At 40.5% G+C, this 24,727-nt stretch overlaps 1 protein-coding gene across 1 annotated transcript in view; it reads right to left on the bottom strand.

Annotated features, from left to right (window-relative positions):
• The window catches only part of mrtfab (myocardin related transcription factor Ab), a 29,098-nt gene extending 11,368 nt beyond the window's left edge, over positions 1–17,730 (bottom strand). The window contains 8 exon segments of the mRNA XM_022214739.2: positions 1,239–1,307; positions 1,498–1,632; positions 1,768–1,931; positions 2,956–3,117; positions 3,601–3,676; positions 4,276–4,331; positions 11,324–11,389; positions 17,036–17,730. Coding sequence (XP_022070431.2) covers positions 1,239–1,307; positions 1,498–1,632; positions 1,768–1,931; positions 2,956–3,117; positions 3,601–3,676; positions 4,276–4,331; positions 11,324–11,389; positions 17,036–17,171 — 864 coding nt within the window. The 5' untranslated portion in view covers positions 17,172–17,730.
• Between the last annotated feature and the right edge of the window lie 6,997 nt (positions 17,731–24,727).

Below are 24,727 nucleotides of genomic sequence, written 5' to 3' on the forward strand. Positions count from 1 at the left end.
AGACAATAACAGAAGATATTCAAATACATCAGGTATATTTTGAATGCTCTCCCCTTCTGAAATCCAAGATGCTGACAGATAATGCAGAAAAACTGCAATATTTATGAGTACCAGAATCAGCGAAAATAGACATAAACATCAGATTTTGTGACGTGTCTGTAAGCTTCTAACCTGTGACATGTGGCATTCTGACCAAAAAACTGAACAAAATCTGGATTTAATATCATACTATCTGACCAAAAATACTTTATTTTACGTGGTGTTTCAACATTTGCTGTTGGCACTAACCCAATTCTGTAAAAAAAATAAAAACATCAAGAAATTAGTGGCACAGTGGTGAAAGCCAGTCACATGACAAAAATTCATTTTCATTTACATTAAACTTAACTGCAGAGAAGATAGGAGACAATAGTGGAAAAAATACTATGAGGCTGTAAAATTATAAGTAGTAATATATTTATATATGTGAAGCCAAAATTTATTTCAGTGTTGGTAACACCAGTGGACACGTGCAAAAATGTCTGACACATTAATTCCAGAATTTTTCAGTTTTGGAAAAGAAATAAATGAAGATATTAAACTTTTAGTTTGTTCCTTACTTATTATTTGTGGTGTTGTAACTGTCTCATACAGGACTGAAGACCTTTCTGAGTTTTCTCAAATTAAAACCATGCTTGTGCTGTTTCCACAGAGATGCGGGAATGTATAATGCTGTGAAAAATTAGCCCACAGTGACAGAAAACATGACAGAAGCAAAGAAGACTTCCAGAAATTGCTTGGGGGAAGTGCATGTGTATTGAATACAGGTAATGGAAAAATCCTTAACAATAACATAACTATAGAAAAAGAGTAAGTTCTTTCACTTAAGAAAAGAAAGTGTGATGTTCTGAGAACACCGTGGTTGCAAAAAATGGTATCTCTTCCTCTTCTCAGAAAGACCAATTTCCCCACTCTATGATTTTAAAGGGACAAACACCAAAACCACTTAGATCCTTTTAACTAGTTTGGCCTTCTGGGAATTCAGTTTCAATATTTCACACACTGTTCTGGCAGCAGGTTGATGGACTAGTTGTGAAATCAAACACCATCTAAATCCTAAAAGCTAAACTGCTATGTGGTATTCTAAAGAGGACATTCAAACAACCACCATTATCTGGTCACTCATCTATAGTTTATCATCTGTGTAAATCCTGTGTCAGTGTCTGCTAAAAGGAAAATCAAACAAAGACTGTGCTGACCTTGGGCTTGTTGTCCTTTGGTTTCTTCGGTCTCTGGGGAGGACGGTCTGAACTCGACTTAGCCTGAGACTGCAGAGAATCATGAGAAATGGGGTTGGGGAGGAAGAAGTAAGGAAATGAAGAGATGAGGAAGGGTTAGCCAGTTATAGCTGCTCCACAAATAGAGATTAAGGTCACAATTATTCATAAGTCATGAAATCTGCAGGATGTTCAACTCAAAACAAGCCAGTATCTAAACGAGAGAGCAGCTTCTCTGTACCTTGACCTGTCCGCTGGGGCGAGAGGATGCAGAGGTCACCATTGTCCCATTTGTCATTTTTGGGAGAGGGGAGGAGTCGGACCCATTGACCTGGGGAGGAGGTGGCGGAGGTGGAGGAGGGGGCTGCGTAAGAAACTGTGAAGATATTTATGAATTATTTGATCATCTTTATAATCAGTTGCGCTCTTTAATCAATACAAAATCTTTGTATTTTGGTAAATCCTTTTTGCATTCTCCTAGTTTTATTCTAATTGGATGCTGCTGTGATACCTGTGTGGGGGAAATGTCCCCATTCGGGGTGAGGACACCAGAGGGCGACAGCTGAGGGACGGCACTCAGAGGAGAGTCGTGATTGGTTAGCTGGTCTGGTGACAGAGCATCACTGCTGTCTTCATCTAAAGACGAGCTTTCTCCGCCGGCTCCCTTTGGAGAATCTGTGACAGAGCAGAAATATTTGCAGATTCAGTAAACAGTAAATCCGTTGTGGCATCATTCTGTGGTCCATAATAAACTTCTGTGGTCAGTAGAGGAGTGGAAATGTCAGCTGAAATTGGGAATTTTCCCAGCTAATACAAAGGGGCCACAGGATACAGCGTGTCAATTCTTGGCTTCCCCACAATACGAAATAGTCACACAAAGTCACTACTGTTTAGCAATCAGCAATGACTAATTTTAGAGAAGTTATACAACACTGTATGTTCTCTATCTCATGTTTCAAAACAGAGCTATGTCCACACATTCTTGCAGTGTCATTTCTGTAACGCAGCAGTGTGGTTTGGCTTTAATAGTACCGCATCTACTGCAGGTATAGATCCTACAGCTATTACTAATTACTGTGCGTGTTGATACACTAACCTGTTTGGAATTACCTGGATGTTGTAATTACTCAGCTGATGTGTGTTCAGACTGAACGGAAATCTAATCTTAAAAGTGGCACAACTCACATTGGTAAAGCACGAACTCAGTGGTGGAGGTGAACGTGTTTTAACTTGATCATAACTCCTGTAGGCATCCAGTGCTTTGCGTTTAAAAGTCTTGATGAATACTGCAGTTGTACTCGAGTGTTGCCGACTGTTGTGCAAATATGTTTGTGTGTGTGTATGTATCCCAACACCAGCATGCTTGTTTCAATGTCACAAATGTACAGGAATGTGTTTCTTTGGTTTATAGATGTGTGATTTAATCTACTGTATGTCTCACTGTCTCTTCAACCAGTTCAATTGGAGAAATCCTATTACGTTAAAATGTATGTGTTTGCACACATTTCACTGTGATGGTTGTATTTTTAGTGTCTGTATGTCATATAATAACCAAAGACATTTAAGTTTTGAGAAACTTCACCGCAGCATCTAAACTTTGTTGCTGTACACGATGACATATTTACTTTGATTATAAGCACAGTGGGAAGTCCGTTCTAACTGCTAGTGTGTCTGTCCCCAAGTGCACTTGTGTAGTTACCCAGCAGTGAGTGCTGCAGAGGGCAGCTGACGGAGAGGATGTTCTTGTGCACCAGTTCGATGGGACCTGGTCTGTGAGATATCTTGTCATTGAGGTCGTCGGCCAGTCGTGCTCGCTTTAGCTGCAGCTGCTTGGCCTGCAGAGATGGCTCTGCCGATGTCTCTGTGGAGGGCACAGCAGGACATCATGCATACAAGCAAATTTATTTATCGAGAGATTCATTTCGATCTGCAGCAGCAACAAGATACAAGGAGTTAAGTGGGTTCATAACATATGGTAAGTTAAATGACATAAAATCCTCTCATCTCTGAGGATCTGCTCTAAATATTTTGATAGGAAGTTGGCTCTCTGAAGATCACAGATACTGAGTTTTGGGCTCTTCTTATTTTTTAGGACTTCCTCGATTTGCATTCAAGCTAAAAACTAAACCAAAAGCAAACCAGCTGTTTGCACTGATAACACATGAGACGTAAAATGACTGTACCAAGCAATATCATGAGGAACTGCTTCAGTTTCATTTACAGTATGCTTCCCTTTCAATGAGGTGTCGTGTTGTACTTCATTTAAAACATTAATTGTTAATGGCAATAAGAAAACACAAATCTTGAAACTTTAAATACAGTTTCAGCTGTTAGTAAAACTCACCCTCCAGAATGTGCATCCTGACCAGCTCAGAGCGCTCAGGACGACTCCGGATCTTCCTCTTTAGGTAGTCCTCGGTCTGCAGAGGAAAGAAGGGAGACACACATGATAAAGGAGCACACAATGAAAGAAAATACAAAGAAAACACAAAGCGGATGAAGCAGAAAGACTCAAGGAGAGAGTAAACAACACAGTTCTAACACTTGTCTACAAAACAATACAATACTTTTTGCTGTTCCCATCACCACACTCACTATAGACATCTCCTGCTGTGTGTCCAGCACTGTGAATTGTTCATTTTCATTACTTACTTGGGGGTAGATTTCTGCAGAAGCACTTTTGCCCTATTTTCATGCCAACTTTGCATGAGCCTCTACAAACCCGGATTTGGTTATATTAGCATTGCATAATACAGAACATTACTAGAATGTAACATACCAGATGCAGATGACTTATTTAAATCTAGGAAGTTGGCAGCTTCTCTTTACAGAAAGACGTAAATCTAAATATGAACATAATACCGAACAACCAAACTGTAATGCAAAGCTTCATACTGCACCATCTCCGTGGCAGCCAAGGTTTCAATTTGTTATGCATTTACACTAGTGTGGTTTTTACATAAACATTTTTCCCTACTAAAGAGAATCCTCTGACACTCGCTGCACTTATGACACTCACCCTTGCTCGCTCCAGACTCCTCCGCTGTTCGTGAAAGGCTGCAGGGCTCTTCAGTGCTGCACAGACAGAGAGGATGGAGAGAGAAACAAAAAGAAGACAGATGAATTCAGCTCAGGCTGACCCTGATGGAAATCGTGATGCTCCTTTCAGCAAGTGACAATGTGAGAACAAATACAGCCACAGTGGAAGACAGACTCAAAGCAGAAGTGGCTGCTGAGAGAGAAGGTCAGGAGGGCTATTCTAAACCACGCACTCTAATGTCAGCTTAGTAGGCTGATGTGCCTCTGCTATGTGTAAAGGAATCAAGTGTATTTTCTGCAGTGGAGGCCACCTTAGGTATCACTAAGAAAATGTTCTACTGCAAATGTCTTCTTAAGCTTGTTACTACACTATTCACATCACAGTCACATTATGATTATGTTAATTGAAGCATTTACACTGAAGAAGCTGCAGGAAGTGTCAAGTTACAGGCACTTACAGGGAGTATAATTAGATAAGTTTGGTTTAAGAGGGACAATTTGAGACATCACAATGGAACCATATTTGTTAAGCTGATTGAACACAAAATGCATAAAGACTGTTCACCTAGCTGATGTGCCACAGCGTTTATCATTTTACAGGATACACTTTCAGCGCACATACAGCACAGGGTCGTAGCAAAACAAGTCAGTGAGCTTTAATTTTGGGATGGCTATGTCTTCAGCTTTTGGAAGTAGCACAACACTGAAACGAAGTTTTTCACCAAGTTTGTGCAATGTTGATAGCTTAACATTTACAGGGATAAAGCTGCGAAGCAATCATTGGCTGATACGGACAAAATAATCTCCAACAATTTGTTCAAGACCCCCCAAGTGTGATGTGTTAAATGGTTGCGCAAACCTGTAAATAATACAAATAAAAGACTGGTCCCTTTCACATTTGCTTTCACACTTAATGTAGCCATTTTGTTATTTTTGAGGAAATATAGTGATGCTGCAGCAAAAGTAGCAAATGGTCTGCATATGTTTCCTGTTCGGTGTACATCTGTAACCATGACCACAAATTTTACAAACAGAAGTTCCACCAAAATACATGTAACTTTACTCCATACTGTTAGCGCAGGATATTCAGCTCAGTTTGTCCGTATATTCTTTCACTTATTGAAAACTGAAGTTAGAAGATGATACCAATTTACATTTTTGGACATTTTTGGATGAATTACTCTGTGCAGAGAATGAAAAGAGGCACTAAACCTTCAACAAAGATAACCTGTTTGCATGAAACATTAAGCAAATATTCCGATTAAACATTTACATGCTTTTATAAATCATCACAACAACCTTGCATCAGGACAGTTATGTGGTTATTTTAAAGCAATGAATGCGACCGATGCGTACTGACAATCTGGTGCGTTCAGAAATTTGTACATAGCAAACAAAAACCTAAAAAGGTTAGAACTATTTCAGACGCCAACTCTCTGCATTAAGTCTGATAGATGGACTGTGGCTGGGAGTCTGAGGGACATCAATTCTTGATGAACAGTAGGCTGGAGTGGATCTTTAAAAAGGAGGGAGAGGACAGGGGTGAGAGTGGACTGATGGATAGACTGCTGCACATACAAAAAGGCGTTACATTCATCACTGCACTCAGCCATGACCGTCTGTGATGTACCTACTCTAAGAGTGGGGGTGTGAATGTTTCTGTGGTGTGTGTGTGTGTGTGAGAGAAAGAGCAGGAGTATGCATTTATACAATTTGAGAGAGTCAGTTGCAGCCTAGAGCCTGTATTTGGCTGGACTTGTCTCAGAAGGAAAAGAGCGTGTTACTGTTGAGGAGAAAGAGAGAAAAAATATTACATCTGTTTAAATTGAAAAACAAACTTCAAATATCACACTGAATTTTATTTTACATTTCAATTTGTATAAATTATCAGTGTGGGAAAAGCCAATTCTCAAGTGGGGGATTACAAAATACATTATTACTTCTTGCATCCACAGTTTTGAAACTAAAAATATAAAGATGAGTGTTCAGAAAAGCTAAACTGACAAAGATATCTTCTTGTTATTTGGGGAAGGATATTGGAAGGACAGTGGCAGTTACAATGATGTAAGAAAGCAATCAACTGATTGGTCAATAGCTGGTGAAATGCCTGCCAAGAGTGTGTGAGTGTGGACATTCTGGCTACAGCAGGGCGTCAACTGTATGTGTGCCACAGATGACTGGGAGGGGGTCGGAGGCATTCCTCATGTCACAACTCCTGACGTTCAAAGAAGACCTACATACCAGTTGTGACATAACCAACGGTCAAGATCACAACGAAAAAGCACAAAGACAAATTGATCCTGCCCCTATAAAACCCTGAAACAACTGGGATCAATTATTATAATTTTGCTCTCAGTGAATGCAGTATTTCTCACACATGGAGGAAGGAGGGTCGGACTGGTGTCAGTTTACATTCATATTAGCCTTTACTTGGGAATAAATATCAGGCAGTGACCTTGATCACTGAAATTTAGAAAAGAAGGTGCAATGATACCAATATCTGTTTTTTATGTTTACCTATTATGTTTTGTGACTTTTTAATGTATTTTATATCTTGGGCAACAATGATGTCCACAGTTTTTATTTATACTGAAAGCAGAGAATTGTTAATTTGACTTCAGGAACCATGGGAAAAAAAGAAGTAACTGTAAGCTAGTAAAAAAAAAAGTTTAGTGTTTTTTTTTTTGAGAAACTACAGATGCAATTTTTTGGAAAACACAAGCTTAAACGGTGATGTTTAATTGTCAGCTTGACGCCACCTCCAGTTCCCTAAAAATCTGTTATTCCTTGGTTTATTTTGTACTGCAATCCATCTCATATTGCAGTCACTGACAATTGTAGTGTGTACAGCACACAAATTATTTAACTGTGTGTCCTAAAATTTTGCCCATGATATGTGCAATAAATATAAATAATTAAAACAACACCTGCACTGTTGAACAGAAAAGCAAAGTGATGTATCAAATTAGCAATGCTCCTTGCAAGATGTTTCTCCAAATGCACAATTACATTGTCTGACAGTCTAAAGTAAACTAAACCAAGATGAAGAACAAAAACCCCTAAAAATTATCTGAGCATGCAAAGAGGAACTGTAAACATTCGGCACCTACACAGCATTTTAAAATCTGTTATAATTATTGGGCACAAAATCTAATACTGACCTTTGAGTCTTGCTAAAACTCCACCACCCTGACTATGACCTTATGAACGCTACAGAATATCTCAATGAAGATGAAGAAATTGTGGCTTTATTATCTAGTTTTCGGTATCCTGATGCTCAGAAACACGAACATTTATGCAGATAATGTTAACGCTGTGCAACAAGAGCAATCTAACGGCCTCATCACAGCTGGCTGCAGGCCAAGTGCCTTGCTCATACCATGTAGACAATGTTAACTGAGTGAAGGCAGAAGGGTGGAAAATTGCTCTTTCACACCAGCTACAGCTGCAAAACCAGTATGAGGATTTGATACCACAGCAGGAGCTGACCCTACATTGAGGGCAACACGGTTGAAAATAAATTCTGACACGACAGAAAACAGCAGTTCAAGGAAAGTGACAGGTGATACAACAATTAATTATTTAAGTCATTTAGAATTTGAATGAATGAATGGTAATTTAAAATACCAATGTCATAGTTTTAGCTAAGATCCTGATTTTCTTAATATAGAATGAATATATTCTAGTTTTTGGACTAACAGTCTACTAACTAAATGTAAAACACATGCTTCAGTCAATCATACTAAGTGTTAAGATTAGTAGTTAATAATAGTAAAGATTTGTTTTAAATGTGTTGATTAATGCAAATTGATGCAATTTCTATAAATAACACAATTTCCCTGAAAGTGGAACAAAGACAAAGTGAAGACTTGAGTCCTGATCGGCACGTCCTATAGTTCAACAGTTGCATTGCTGTCTAAACATCCTTTGCGCTGCCTTCCTGTGTCTCTAGGCAACAGTCAAAAAAAAAGCTTTTAGTAAAATCCTGCAATTGACCAAGCCATCACCTTGGGAGCAATCGTTTAAGAATCTCTTTTAAACCCGTGTTTTTTTTTGTCTTTGGATCGCCACAGAGGAGTAGCTCGAGAGTGAAATACTCCACCAGAACATGCTGATCCCAATACAGCAGCGGTCTGGCATGAAGCCTGTTGCAGAAGGAGGACACAGAGAGATGTACTGTAACTACTAAATGGTTGAATGTGTGACTCCATGTTGCCCGCTAAAACAAGCTCAGCACTTCAAAGAGGGAGTGTCCACTTCACCATATTCTTTTATGCCTAACCTGTAATTTATACGCAAAGTGAACCAGTTTAGTGACATTAGGGGCATTTTAGTGGACTGATTTGCCAAATAATTCCCTTGCCCACAGCAGGGAGGGTATGCAACAAAGTCCATGGTAAAAAAACACACACACACACAGTCAATGAGATGCTGCTTTTTTTGGAAACAGTTGAGCATGTTGCAGATTATTCTGCTATCTGGGAAAAAGATGCATTCACACCTGATCGTTTCTCCTCCTTAGGATGTACCTGATATCTACTGTGGATATATGTTTCTCTGACAGAACAGGCCTACCAGTCACCACCTCAGATATTCCACCTCACTGTGCAGTTCTTTTTCTACTCTACCGTCACTTCAAGTCAAGATTGACTACGATATACAGTTGCACTCAAAATTATTTGACCCCCATTGCAAAGAAGGTTTTTTGGTAAACCTGAAGTTGATAAACAACTTAAATAAGAACAATTTACATAGTTCAACACAACCAGTATTACAGGTGTTTTCTCTAAATCCAAGACAAAATGCCACGTTTAATGACTACTGCTGTCTCAAAATTAGTCAACCTCTTCTTAACAAGCATCTTAAAAAATTAGTAGAGCACTTTTTCGCTGCTACGACCTGCTGCAAACATGATCCATAACTAGACACCAGGTTCTGACGGCATTCCTGAGGAATCTTAGCCCATTCCTCATGGGCAATAGCCTCCAGCTCTGTAATATTCTTGGGTTTGTGTGCAGCTACCGCCTTCTTCAATTCCCACCACAGATTTTCTGTGGGATCCAAGTAAGGCAACTGTGATGGCCACTGCAGTATCCTACAGGACTTTGAGGTATAGCTGGGATCATTGTCCAGTTGGAAAGTCCAGTGACCCCCAAGCTTCAGCTTCTTCAAAGACGGCATGAAATTTTCTGCTAGAATTTGCTGATACTGGACTGAATCCATCTTACCTTCCAAACGCTGCAGGTTTCCAGTGCCTGAAGATGCAAAGCTGCCCCAGAGCATCAGCGAATCACCATCATGCCTCACTGTAGGCAGGGTGTTCTTTTCAGCGTATGTCTCATTCTTCCTCCTACAGACGTACCGCTGATCCATAAGCCCAAAAAGTTCCAGTTTTGTTTCAGTGCTCCACAGAACAGAATCCTAAACCCTCTGTGGCTTATTCATTTGGTTTCGAGCATATTGGAGGCGACTTTTCTTGTGTTTTTGGGTCACTAGTGGTGTACGTCCTGGACTTCAGGAAAGGAGACATTCAGCATTCAGAGTACTTGCATGTTAACGTAGACACTGAAACCTCAGTGCCTGTTGCCACCACATGTTGCTGCAGGTTTTTTGCAATCACTCAAGGGTTTTTGGTCACCTGCCGCCTCAGACATCTGGTGGTAGCTGTTGATAGCGTCCTCTTTCTGCGACGTCCAGGTAGAGTAGCCACTGTTCCTTTAACTTTGAACTTCGGAACTATGCTTCCAAAAGTATCTCTAGGAACATTTAACTCCTTGTTTTTACAAGGCATTGATCTCCTCTCTAAACTTTTGGTACAATTCTCTGGACTTCACCATATTTCTAATATGCAATCAAACGTCACTATGAACAAACCTCAAGCCAGTCCAGGTATTTGCGTTGTATCTCAGGCACATCTAATGCCACTAATAAAGCCCTTGATTAGCGATGCCAGGTGTGCTTGAGACAACTCCCGACTTGCAAATGAGAGCTCCTGTTGACGGGGTTGAATAATTTTGAGACAACAGTAGTTATCAAAAGTTGACTTGAATTTGGAGAAACCACCTGTAGTACTGGTTGTGTTGAGCGTTTTAAATTGTTCTTGTTTTAGGCGTTTATCAAAAACAGATGAAAGTTTGTACATTTTGCCAATAAGCCTGATTTGGTGGTTGAATAATTTTGAGTGCAGCTGTATATACTACATGAGGCTGAACAACGGCTGCTACGCTTTCTTTTCTTTGTGTTGTTGAAACGAAGTCTGGCACTTGCTGTCCATAACTACATTCTACACTGAAACAGGAAAATGTTTAAAAAAAACAAAACAAAAAAATGTGCATCTCTTCTTCTTGTGATGTGAGGAACTCTGAATCAGGAAGTGGATAGAGAAGAAGAGGAAGCTGTCCTATTTGATAATACGAAGTGGTGCAAAGACTCAACTAAAAATGACATGCAGAACCACACTCATACTGATATTGCAGACAAGGGCTGACATTTTCAGCAAAAAAAGTGGCAGAAAAGCAGTTACAATACAATAAACTATGATACAAAAAAATACCAAATAGAGCAGAAAGATATGATCTATGAACACATCCAATGTTGCAGTTGTAGATATTCAGATATCCAAGAGCATAGGGGACATTTACCATGTAAATCAAATAACCATACATATATAGCTCAGCGTTTGTATTATGTAGCAACTCAGTCTATGAAAGGGTCAGATGTGCTGTCTGATGCTGGAACAGAGAAGGGTTAACATTTTGACTACAGCCCAAAAGTGCAGAGACATTGCCCTTGTTGTCTGCATGGGCTTCTATAAGCGCTCATAATACTAAGATGTTCCACACACTAAATAAAAACTACTGATTTAGATTAAATCGGGTTGGGGTTTTCTGTAATATCTGGTATCTGCATGCCTGGCAGCAGATGCAAGCACGTATCACATGTATATGCATGCTAAAATGAAAGCACAGTACAGTACATTGAAACTACAAAAATATCAGCTGAGCTTTATAAGTTTAAAGCAGACTTACGTGGCATGATCCCTTGACTGACCAGCTCTTCTCGAGTACGTCTCTGTTGAAGCTTGAGCTGAAGGACTGCATGGAGACAGCGGAGGTGAGGAGGAGAGAGAAGAGAAGAGAGTCAGTGAAGGCCGGTGAGAATCAGAAACTGCAGCGATGGAGCTCTTAGAGCTTAAAGTCTCGTGATCAGCAGTCCAGTCGCCACATTCAGGTAAATAAGCACACCAAGGAACACGGTTATGTTTGGACTGACGCGAAGAGAACCTGCACTCTTTGGCACCCTGCTCATCCTCCCATTTCCCCTTCTTTCGTTCTTTTTTTTAAGTTACCAAGAGGGCGGGTACAAGGAGGGTGTGTGCAGACTACAATACACTTCCTGTTTCTGAGTTTTTGTTGAGTTTTTTTCTGTATGAATAGTGTTCACAGCTCTGTGTGAAAAAACAGTAATCATTCATCAGTGGGTGAGAAAGGTACAACAAACACAGCTAAAAAGATGTGAGGGGGAAAAATATGACAGCTTAGACTAAAGGAGACAGCTACGGTATGTGAGCATGAGGAAAAAATAGTGCATAAGCGCCGTCATTTGAAAACAGGAAGCGCTTGTTACATAACGTAGAGGCCGGGAGAGAGAGTTTTAAGGAACACAGCGCTGGACAAAAGGAGCAGGACCATTTTGACCTTTTTGCACACTGTGCAGCCCACTCATTTTCATCTTGGTAGCTTTTAAAGTCAAACTAATCTCACAAGGCAACCCTGAAACAATGAATTAAAAGTAGTTACACCAAGGCAAGAATTTTACAGAGTAACAATATAAATATGAAGAGCTGCAAGATCCTGCAAGTGCACTGTATTTCATCACTGTCTGCAGTATCAGTTTCATTGCAACACAGTGAGAGTTTAGGGAAGTGATCTGACTGAAATGTACAAAGTCGACAGCAGGGGTGTCAAACTCAGTTCCTGGAGGGCCACTATCCTGCATGTTTTACATGTTTCCCTCTTCCAACACACCTGATTCAAATGATCAGCTTATCATTAAGCTCAGCAGAAGCCTGATAACAAGCCTGATCATTTGAATCAGGTGTGTTGGAAGAGGGAAACATCTAAAACATGCAGGATAGTGGCCCTCCAGGAACTGAGTTTGACACCCCTGGTCTACAGGGTTGTCACTGCAGAACCTTGAGATTTTTTTGAAGGTTGTTAACTAATTGATACTGCACTATACTTCCATGGTGTTTCTTGATAGCAGCCTTTTTACATTTTAAAAGTGAGGATGTAATATGCTGTTGTCTTGGTTTTTAGGTAATTGAAGTTAATAAAAATCAGATGAAGAATTGGTCCAGTGTTAAAACAAATATTATTTTTAGAGACATAAACAATCAATTCAGGTCCACTCAGATGAGGGTCTTATTCTATATGTACCAGCTGTCGCTGTTGAAGGTGTGTGTGTGTGTGTGTGTGTGTGTGTGTGTGTGTGTGTGTGTGTGTGTGTGTGTGTGTGTGTGTGTGTGTGTGTATGTATGTGTGTGTGTGTGTGGGTGTGGGTGTGTGGTTGAGAGAGCGAAGTGGAACACACCACTAAAGATTCCAAAGAATTTCTGGCCAGGGTTATGTCTGCTACTTTGAGGACAAGCAGCACCTGTTCCTTCGCACTAACAAAGTGACATCATTGGTGCTAGCTAACTGGTTAGCTGCTGCTGTGTTGGCCTTCTGTTATGACAAACAATCCAGGCCTGGACAGCAACCCTGCAAGTCCAATAAATTAATGCCGCAGTCTGTGCTACTAAATGTCATTGTTTGGCTCTGAATCCTCGCTGGTGATCCCAGTTCCCCTCTGTTATTGATACAAATGTGTATGCTATACATAGTAAGGTATTAGTCTAACACTAGAGACTCCTCTCTGGAAGCAATAACATGTCAGTTCACATTCAGCAGCGTAAACACAGAGACCTAAACACAGCCAGGCAAGTTCATGTTTAAGTTCCACTCGTGCAGCAGCTAGGAGATTAATTTTCCCTTACTGCCAAACACACAGGGAAACACTCACGTGCTGCACAGACTCGTTCTCACACACAGAATACAAGCACATGCACACACAGACACACACTGACCATGCCATGCAGAATAAGATGCCACAGCACTTGGCACTTCCAGGGAAAAGGTTTATTCTGGGAAAGAGAATCTTACACTTTCCCTCTATGCTAGCCTCACATCTATGTGCCCCCTACTCATCTTCTGTCACAAACCCAAGACTCTCAATTTAACATATTTATTCACTCCTGCGCTCTCCTTTTCTTCCCTCTGTTTATTCCTTATATCTGACAGTGAGTGAACTGCAAGCCCAGGCACTGGTTGTGTAGTCCAATAGCGACATCGGCTTGTAATGGGTGGCTATAACGATAAACCACTTCTTTACTGGTTTGAAGAATAAATTGCAGAAGTCTCACACTGACACCTCCTACATTCGAGTAATAGTAAGCGTGAAAACCTGCAGTAGTGTTGAAATTGGAGGTTCATGTGGGGAAAGCAAATCATAAAACAGTGCAGCAAAAACAACTTTACTTCTATTAAAAACACATAGCATAATAACAAGTACAGAAATAAAAACCAGAGCCAAAACAAATGTGGATGCTGTGAACTGTTTGTACTAAAATCATGACCATGAAGTAACATGAGTGTCAGAAACACACATAACTGTATACTTACATATGCACCTCAGTAACTTGGATGTGGTTTTCAACAGTAATCTGATTTCTTAAACAGTATATATGTTAGTCTTGTGTCATTTTAGTCACAACGTCTCATTGAGATGGAGCTCTTTTTCAAAAAGGGACCAGACAACATGAAACACTCACAATCAGACAAGCCCACAGTCAGCATACAGACATAACACGACTAAGGACAGATAACCACAAGGCAAGACGGAAACACTTACAAGAGTCATAGTTTCATGAGAAACAATAGTCAGTATTTATGCTAACAGAGTTTGTGAATTAGTGTCAGAGCATATGAGGAGTTTGCCTTTGTCTTTTGGAGATCAGGACACACTCTGGGACTTAAATCAGGTTTGAAGGCCATTTTGGTTAATTTAAGAAAAGGATGAAAAGGCAGGGCAATTTTATTGGGATACTAGGCCACAGCCAAAGCTTTCCTCTGCAGTCATAAAAGTTAGAGCGAGGGAGCGAGCGAGCGAGCGAGACAGCATGACAGCTGAGATGGCATCATTTACCGATATTAGTTGAAACAGATAAATCAACAGTCAGGTGGCTCTCTCAAGGATACCGTTCTCAATCAGTCGAACCCAGATATAGATCTTTTGGATACAACCGGACCTCGTTTCATAACTATGTGAACTTGCAAGCCAAAGAGTCATGGTAAAAGTCACAGAAAATGTAAAGTCAGAGCATCATAAGAAAACACTAGGTTCTTATACTGCCTTCACTTGTAAAATTACATCTTTTTTTCCTCACTTAATATTTTATTTTAAAGATTCAAAGGCGTAGGTGGTGCAGGGTGACACCTTAAACTTTCTTCAACTGTTGAATAATCTAATCTTTAAACAGCTAATAAATGTTTTGATAAGTAAAACTAATGACTAATGATCAAATCTACTGTAATTTGCAAAGCTTCTGTTTCTCAACTGATAATAATTTCAGACAAGCTCGCTGTTTGAACACAACCATTGCAACAGTTACAAACAGCAGGACTTGCTGCCAATTTCAACACAAACCCTTTAAAAAAAGCATATTAAGTGAGCAAAGGAGGATCCAAGGATTAAAGTGTAATGTTAGAAAAGCATTCGAGGGGAAAAAGGAGGAGGACGGAGAGGTAGAGCCTGGATGTTGGTGGCCAACTGGGCTAATCCTGCTGCGCTCATGTGTCAGTAGATCTGATTAATCATGTCTGAGTTCGTCACTGTCCCCAAAGACCCCAGGCTTGGCACAACTAAGCCTACAAACACCAACCATAGCAACATGCACGAGGGCTAAAGCTTCATACCCACAGTGGGTGAGGAAGTGGGCACACAAGGATGGAAACATACATGATCACACTGCCACCCTAACAAGTCTTTTAGCCACTTTGAATCACCATTACACCTGGCATCGGCATTGGAAATGTTCTACTAGGAGAGATGTTCTCATCATCATTTGAACGGTAACACAGTTTACAACAGAGAGATGAACGCAGCGCCTGACCACAGAAAATGTTTCACACGAGTGAGAATGGAAAGAAGCTAGAGGGCAGGAACAATGCAAGGTTAAGGCCATTCACACCTTGGAATCACTCCCACTGCCTTTGCACTGCCGCACTGTGCCGAGAAGCCAGATGACAACGAGAAGAGGTGTAGTGAATACTAATCATCTTAAAGTTCAAGCCAGTGATTTTATGCAGTCCTTGTCGCTCACATTTTTCCCACATGTGAAGTCCTTTGAAGAATTTAGAAAAGGTTCACAGTGAGCAAAAAGTAGACCTGGAGTAATAATCTGTCACTGACAGCTGTGGTTCAGATATGTGCAATGACAGTGCAACATGCCAGCTGTTGTTATGGTACAGAAGAAACTCTTCTTTTGCCTTTCTCTCAATAAATTTATTTCCTCTTGCAGTTCTCTGGACCTGCTCCATCTTCAGTCATTCTAACCTCACAGGAATGTTTTGTTTCATCTGCAGCCAGTCATCTGTGACTCTGGCTCGTGCTTGTAAAGTCGGTTATAAACAAACTGAAGCTTACTTTACTGTTGCAGTAACCTTACCAAATTAGGCTGGATCCCCAGTTTTTGATATTATGTCACTGTTGGTGGCTGTGGGGTTTTTTTTGGAACACAATGTTTTTGTAAGCTCTGCGCAAATCACAATCATATTCAAAAAATGTACTGTGGTACCAAGTGTCACACCAGCACACTTAATACAGCCTAAATACTTGAGACAGACATGACTATAAAGAGACAAGGATAAAAACAGAATGTTCCAATCTGGCTGAAGATGAAATCTTATTAGTATTAAATATTTGTCAGTAGCTCTATGAGGAAAAGATATCCTCTGGAGATTGTGTCCACTAGTAGCGCCATAGAGCAATGTTTTTATTAGTAGATCCCCATTTTCCTTCTTATGACGCACACGTGTACATGACTGATGTGGTACACCTACCAACAGTTTTCACTCTATTCCATTGATCTATAGCTGTTGGTGATGTACCAAGGAATGCAGCAAATTTCTCAGAAAAACACTGGAGAAGACGTGAGAAAGTAAAGTAAGATGCAAAGAATCCAGCTTTCAAAATATAACAAAAAAGAAACTGCTTTTGCAAATGTTTTCTTCAAAACAAAATTCATTCAACACATTTCTTAGATATCAGGATATGCACAAAGCATTCGGGAGAGAACACTAAGTGTAAACATTAATTTGAATGTCAGAAAACTTTACTGGGAAGTTTAACATCTCAGGGTGAGTCATTCAAACCTGCAGCAGCCCACACTTTCTTCCTTAATTTATTACTGAGGTCAACTTCTATTGAAAAGGTTTATCAGAAAGAAACACGTAACCGCGTTGACTTCCTTCCATCTTACTCAAGCCAATAAACCAACCTGTTTATCTTTGGAAAACCCCTATTAATTATTTATATGATACCATAAAGTGCTGATGAAAAGATGTGAACTTAGGCACATAAACACAAAACATATCAGATATCTTGTGTCTCTACAGTCTGTCTAACTCCAGATTGCCCACCTTCTTTCAGGCTGTGATAGACAAGTCTGTCATGATCCATCTTCAGTGCTGCCTTCTCCATATCGTCTGCCATTGGAGGAGAGCCCGGAGGGGAGGGTTCAATGGACAGGCAATGGTTAGTGTCCAGCATTATCATTGAGAATGGAGATAAATTACTTAGTAAACATTGAAATTCAAAAGAGGTCCTCCTCCAAAGTCCTAAATGATGACGAAGAAGGAAGGGAAGATCCTTGATGTGCCAAAACCGTCCTGACAATTAGAAGTCTTTGTTTTTCAAAGGAAGGATGTGAATCAAGTGATTCGTAAGACTCCCAGTAATGTCAAAGAATATCTCCTTGAAAACCAGAAGGGCTAGAAACCGCTGCAACTGCCTCTGCTCTCCTCTCCCAGAGTCTCTCCTTTGTATCAGAGTAATCGATTGGTCTGTCTCACTTTCTCTCTCCTTCTCTTCCGCTCTCCCCTTCCCTTGCAGTGTCAGCCGGCAAGTCACGACAGCGCTGTTCTGCGGTTTCCCAGAGAGCCAGGGAATAACAAATCCACAGGGTGAGTCGTGGGCTAAAAGAACAAGAGAGCCAAGGGGAGGAAACTGAAAAGAGGCCAGCGGCTGAGGAAGAGAGGACAGCAGTGAGCTCGGCAGAGAGAGTCCCCAGTGAGACTGCTCTGGTTGCAGCTCCTCCTGAATCCCTCTCTCGCTCTCTCTCGCTCTCTCTCTCATACACACACACATACACACACACACACAAGCGGTGAGTGTTGCCGATAAAGTTCTCCTGCTCAGCTGTTGCCATTCATTCACAGTTATAAGCTCAGGGGGGCTGCCACATGCAAAGCTCCTCACAGACACACAAACATCGCTTACACATTAAAATCAAAGCAACACTACTTAGTTTCTAAACACTTTGTCAGGCTGCACAAACTCAAAAATGCTGACTCAGACAGCCTATTAACAGTTTTTACTGGACAAGAGGAAATGGCAGGAAGAGGTTTCAGTGATGACCTCATCCAGCATAATTGACCTTTGTGAAAGATGCTTGGGTAAATCTGATACTGGATGAATCACACAGGCTGACTTTTAGAGTGATTGATTGATACCCAATCACTGTGAAAATTCTGAAATGTTTTTCAGCAGTCTGTCCTTGAGAAAAGGAAGCTCACTCTTAAATGGATTACATTTTAGGAAAGGAATCTGATTGGACTAGTTCAACCAGCGGATACAATTCGATGCACCCTAATCATGGCTGCAAATTTTAAGATTCCTTTGCAGTCCAAGCCAACCACCGAACTGTCTGTGGCTCCTGCAGAATGCTGATGGTAAACGCCGTCCTTGGTCGCAGCCCCCCTCCCCCTATCCCCACTCTGCTTTAAATAGCAAGGCCAGCTGGCTATAAGGGAGCTATATTCAGCTTGGTATCACCTGTGCACTCGCAGGGTAAAGTTACTTTGAGACACACACATCCCAGCCTGGAAAAACACACACAAGAAAATGCTAAGCCCCATTTCCTTGGACTAAATCAATGTTTTATGAGATATGACACAAAGAAGATGCATGGCTTTCATACCTTTCATTTGACCATATATACCGCCCAGAGAGGCGTCGACCTATTAATAAAACAGTAGAATATAAATATCAAATATGAAATCTCAGCACGTCATGAGGCTTCATAGCCGACCAGTATAGTGCAGCTTTATCATGCAGGTGACAAACACGACCACAGTGCACCTGAAAACACAGACGACACCTTGAACAAACGGTGTCTGGTGGCTACAATTACTGTCTGTTGTGAGTGTGAGATTAAAGTCCACCTGCTGCAATGATTCACAGTCTGGGCAGGAAACAGAGATGACAACACACGTTGGGATTAGGATGTCGCTGTGTGGGTTGACCCAATCTCAGTAACACACACATAGGACATAAACTGACACACTGCATGCCAGACATGTCTGTTTATTTTCATCCTCATAGCTCAAATTCACAAATCCCATACCACATATAAAACTGTTTTTCTAAAATCACTGGCTATTCTATAATAATTTCACAGCTTTATTTTTTCCAAATTCTCATTCTGTCCACTTGTCTACTCCACATAACTAAACACATGGGGCTGTAATTCTCTTGGTAATACAGACGCCACGCAAGGACAACAATTTACAGCTTAGCAGTAGCGTATGAATTTTGTGTTGTTTGGCTGAGGGAGTAATGCTGCACTGTGAAGGTAGTTCTTATGGCTTTAGGGGCCATAAGGGAATAAGGGAAGTACAGTTTATCGTTTCCCGTGACTAAACTCCCAATGAATTGGTAGCTATGTTATAAACTTAGGTTAACCGGTAGAGTGACGGACTGGCTTTGGTAGTGGACTAAGAGGAACACAAAATATTCTTTGAAATGGGATTAGTTGTACACATCATCAGTTCTGCATTGAGTTGTATGCAAGAAAAAGTGCCACAAACAGGAAAAAAGGAAACCCAGCAAGAGATGTCTTTGGCCAAATGGCTGTGAAAGTTGGATCATGGCAACATGCTCACAATGATAATACTGACATGTTGATTTTTACTGCTAAGTTTGCAAATTTAGTACTTAAAACAAAGAAATGTGAGGTTAATGGGAATTTCAATAGCTTAATTCAAAGTATTTGACAAAATAACAAATTGGACTGATGATGGTGGATGAAATGCTAAATAATATCCAAAAAGATGACAATTTATCCGAAGCAATTTGCCTCAGAGATACTTAACTCTCAACTACAAATGACAACCTCATGTTGGCACTTGAGTAAAAGCCAGGAAGTCGCCAAAAGTCATTTGGATGTACAAGATGTTGCAGCAATCTATTCAGCGGATGATGAGATATGTCTTAGGATAAATAAGAACATTGATCTGCTGCTGTTGCTTTTATTACATATAAGAAGACTATAAACGACTGTTACAATGCCAAGGAGAACACTACTGACACTAACACTACTGTTTAAATAGTGTACCAGCAGGAGTATATACTGTCTGTACAGTAATGCAGTCCCAACCCTTCAAATGAGTGGTGATTTTAACCTTTAGAAAGTAAAATGTTATAGCAGTAACACAGAAGTACATGTCATAGCTCTGACTTAAGGAACATTCCACCAAAGTTATTTGGCCTTCGACACCCTTATCTGGGTCTCTCTTTATCTGTCACTGAAAAACATCTGGGAATTGTTTTTTTATTAACTATCTTTATTGGAAGCAATTTCAATGACATCAACATGACATATGATACAGTATGGCAGACGCCTTCCAAATTAACATTTTTTCCAATATTTTTCTCTCCCACCCACCTTCCCCTTCCATCCTATCCTGAAAAAAAGCATTGTCAATGTATAACCAGCACAACATACATACAGTAAATACTAAAACAAAAGAAAATAACAATAAATAAGTGGGAAAATGGCATAAAAAATATAATCAAAATAACTAAATAATAAAATTCTTAAGAAAAAAACATTAAAAAAATAAAAATAAAATGAAGGGAGGGCTCAGTCGTCACAATCAGGCATGGATATCAAAGATTCAATAAAATTTAAGAGAGGTTTCCAAGTCTTCTCAAATAAGTTCAGGGAACCATGAAGGAAGCTTTTCCAGTCTAATGGACAGTAACACCTCCTTCACCCATCTACCATGAGATGGAGGATGAGGGTTTTTCCAGTTGAGGAGTATGAGTCGCCTAGCCAGTAGGCTGGTAAAGGCAAGAACAACTTTAGAGGCAAGAGGCTCCAGGGGAGTGCCGAACGACGCCAATAGAGGATCAGGAGAAATAGTGATGTTATATGCTGTACTGAGAGTTTTGAAGATTTCAGACCAGAATGTGGCAAGCCTGGGACAGGATCAAAACATGTGGGAATGGTCGGCTGGAGATTGTTTACATCTATTACATGAATGGGTTACTTTGGGGTAAATCCGAGATAGCCTTGAATTAGTGTAGTGAACTTTGTGTACAACTTTGCATTGTAAAAGGCAATGCCTCGCACAAATTGAAGAAGAGTGAACCAACTGTAAGACTTGTTGCCAATAATCATAAGGCAGTGTGATTCCAAGCTCCTGCTCCCATGAAACCTTGGGACCAGTAGCTGGGCTGTCAATGGTAGAATTGATGAGGCTGTAAATGCTGGAAACAAGTAGCTTTTGTTCAGGATCAAAAGCTAACAGTGCGTCGACCAGAGTTTCTGGGGGACGAATAGGGAATTTGGGGTTTTGGTTCTGAATGAAATGTCTTATCTGAAAAAACGAAATAGGTGAGATTTAGGCAAGTCAAATTTCTCTGAGAGCTCTGAAAAGGACATGAAAATCCCTTGGTTGTAAAGGTCCTGAAATTTAGTAATCCCTTTATCAGACCAGGTCTGAAAGGTTAAATCAGTGCAAGAGGGCAGAAATAGGTGATTGTTTGCAATAGGTAAAAGTTCTGAAGCCCTGTGGAGGCCCAGGCTTTTCCTAATTTGAATCCAAATCCTAACAGAGTTAGTTACCACTGGGTTTGAGGTAAAATTGGAGACAGTCAGGGAGCTGAGAGCAGATCAGGGAGCTGAGAGAATATTTAGAAGATGCCAGTTCCATATCTACCCATGCAGGACGCTCTTCATCTGCTGTGTTGGTAATCCAGTACAAACGTTTATGAATATTACAGGACCAGTAATAGTGTAAGAAATTGGGCAACGCTAAGCCACCAAGAGCCTTAGGGAGCTGTAACACTGATCTTTTGATGCGTGGATTTTTTATTACCCCATAGGAAGGAGCCAATGAGTCGATCGAGCGATCTAAAAAAAATCTTTTTAAGAAGAATGGGGATATGTGAAAACAGATAAAGAAACTTTGGTAAAACAACAATTTTAACTAAGCAAGCACGACCTACTACGGATAATGGGAGACCAGACCATCTGTCAAAATCGGATTTACACCTCTCGATAAGAGGACAGAAATTTTTGGAGAAAAGTCGATTAATTGAGTCTGTAATATACACCCCCAGGTATTTAAATCCATCTATAATGTGTTTGAAAGGGAAAAAGGACGGGGGAATATTTTTTGCCAGTGAATTAATGGGAAGAAGTTCGCTCTTATGGAGGTTAAGTTTATAGCCAGAATAGGACCCAAATGTGTCGAATATATCTAGAACTATGAGGAGAGAGGCAGCTGGATTAGACATGTATAGAAGGAGGTCATCGGCATATAACGACAATTTATGAATTTTCCCAGCTCTGGTGATGCCCTCAAACCCACTCTCCTGACGCAACCAGATGGCTAAAGGCTCAATGGCTATGGCAAATAAGAGGGGGGAAAGAGGGCAGCTCTGTCTAGTTCCACCATGAAGAGGAAATGGGGCAGACTTGAGTCCATTTGTGTGGACCGAGGCGACTGGGATGGTGTAGAGTAATTTGACCCAGGCTATAAAATCAGAATTAAAACCAAATTTTTGCAAAACAAAAAAAGGAATCGCCATTCCACCCTGTCGAAGGCCTTCTCTGCGTCTAATGAGACAATCACTTCCGGAATGTTTGAGCTAGGAGCACTGATAATATTTAGGAGCCTCCTTTAGGTGCCTTCCACACATGAAACCCGTTTGATCAGTTGATATTATATTTGATAAGACCCGCTGTAGGCGTTGGGCTTGGATCTTTGACAGGATCTTTAGGTCGACATTTAAAAGAGAGATAGGTCTATAGCTACCGCAAATAAGAGGGTCTTTATCACTCTTAAGCAGAAGAGAAACGGAGGCCTCCAACAGGGTGGGAGGGAAGTGGCCTTTAGCAAAGGATTCGTTACACATTTTTTGGAGAACTGGCGTAATGGTAACTGAGAACAGCTTAAAAAAAAATCCACAGTGAACCCATCAGGGCCTAGTGTTTTACCATTCTGAAGTGACATAACAGCCTCTTCATATCTGGGAATTGTAAAAAAAAACAAAAAAACATTTTGTACAAGAAGAAAAAAATATATTTACCACCAGAAAGTCTTGCTGCAACAGTGACTTTACAATTTTCTGTAGATGTGTAAATGAACGGACACTCCCCTGATCCCAGGCAGTCATTACAACCTGGACCACCAAGGGCATAGACTGCTTTTTTGGTACAATGGAATGTAAATAAAGTAAACAGGATATTTATATTTAGGAAGAAATCCTTTCAAATTCCATCCTGTTTAGAAGCGTACTGTGAAAATACAAATGTAATGCAGAAAACCACACTTAAATCAACAATGAACATGTTTAAAGCACTAAAGCTTGGGAATATAAATAAAGGGTAACAATATTGGCTTACTTTATAAGCAGATCAGTATATTTAAATTTATTGTCCACTATTCGCATTGTATGCCAAACATTAACATTAAAATGAAAAAGTATTTTAGGGTGTTTCAAAAATAACTGAAACTGGTGGGGATGAATGTTCGGTTTTACTTCAAGTCACTAATAAATAAAGGAATCTGCTTGCAAACGTATGTGCCTGTTATTTGTTTTCCTCAACAACTGTGTATCTCATCTGCTCTACACTTGGCAGGTGCACTGCTGAAGAACCAAGAAAGTGCAGTGTTGAGTTTGAACTTATTAGTCAACGCTGTACATCCAGTACTCTCATCAATCCAGTCACCAGGACCCTGCAACAATCCTCAAGGTCTGCCAAAGTGCACAAACTGCCAACTACAACGCTCAAAGTGCAGGTTGATACTGTGTCCAAATTATCTGTTAGAGTGACCAAACTGCAGCTTGCCATGCTGCCCAAAGTGCCCGACATGGTGCCCAAAGTGTTTGCCTCTAGGCCCCAACTGCAGTCTGCCACCAAAACCAAACTGCTTCCTACAGCAGTAGAAGCACATCCAATCCTCAAACTGTTGGGTGCCAAGCCAATTGAAAAACCTACAGGCTACCATGGAACATGTCATACTTCACATCTATGAAGCACAGTTAAACCAGATCTTGAGCAATATAGAGGAGAAGACAACTGGACTAGACTTAGAAAAGGCTGCCTTGATGAATCAGAGTACAGCCAAATAAGGGATGGCAGTTCCTTTACGTTGAGGTCCTTCAAAGTGACAGTATGCATTCACCGGAGGAAGATCTAAGCATTAGAAAGGCCAAGATCTCCCGAGCACAAAGGGTCGAAGAAAATCTAAAGTTAATGTTACACTTGACAAGGTTCAAAGATAGCTAGACAACCAAAGATATCGAAGAATTAGTGGGATAGGGTCAGGTCCCGTTTAATGGACGAGAAGTTAGTAAAAACATTGAGTACAAAAGGGGCAGTTATCCAGACACAGGAACATGTTGAGATCAAAAGATGTCAGTGGCACCAGGAAAAATCCTGCCTTCTGAAGCACCCTGAAGGAAACCCTTGAGGAGAAGGGGAAATTCACACATGGGATGATAAATAGATTCAGGAACTTAGATCAACAGATCGACAATATGAAAGTAAAAACAAAGAAGAAACCTTTAAGATGAAGATTCTTCCTGCTCTTTAAAAGTATTCGATCTGACCTCACACCTTGATCTGACCTTTGATCTCAATCCCATCAAGCTCACTTCCACCAACTTCTAACACTTTGCACTCCTTCATTTTGCAGTGTTGCTTTTCTCTCTCCCCTCACACAAAATGGTTGAGGCAGGCGGTGCCCTCTTTGAACCAAGTTCTGCAGCTGGTTTCTTACTCTTCCCACTGTTGCCAAGCACTTGCTGACAGAATA

This window comes from Acanthochromis polyacanthus, chromosome 19, assembly GCF_021347895.1.
Source record: "Acanthochromis polyacanthus isolate Apoly-LR-REF ecotype Palm Island chromosome 19, KAUST_Apoly_ChrSc, whole genome shotgun sequence".
NCBI classification, from domain to species: Eukaryota; Metazoa; Chordata; class Actinopteri; family Pomacentridae; genus Acanthochromis; species Acanthochromis polyacanthus.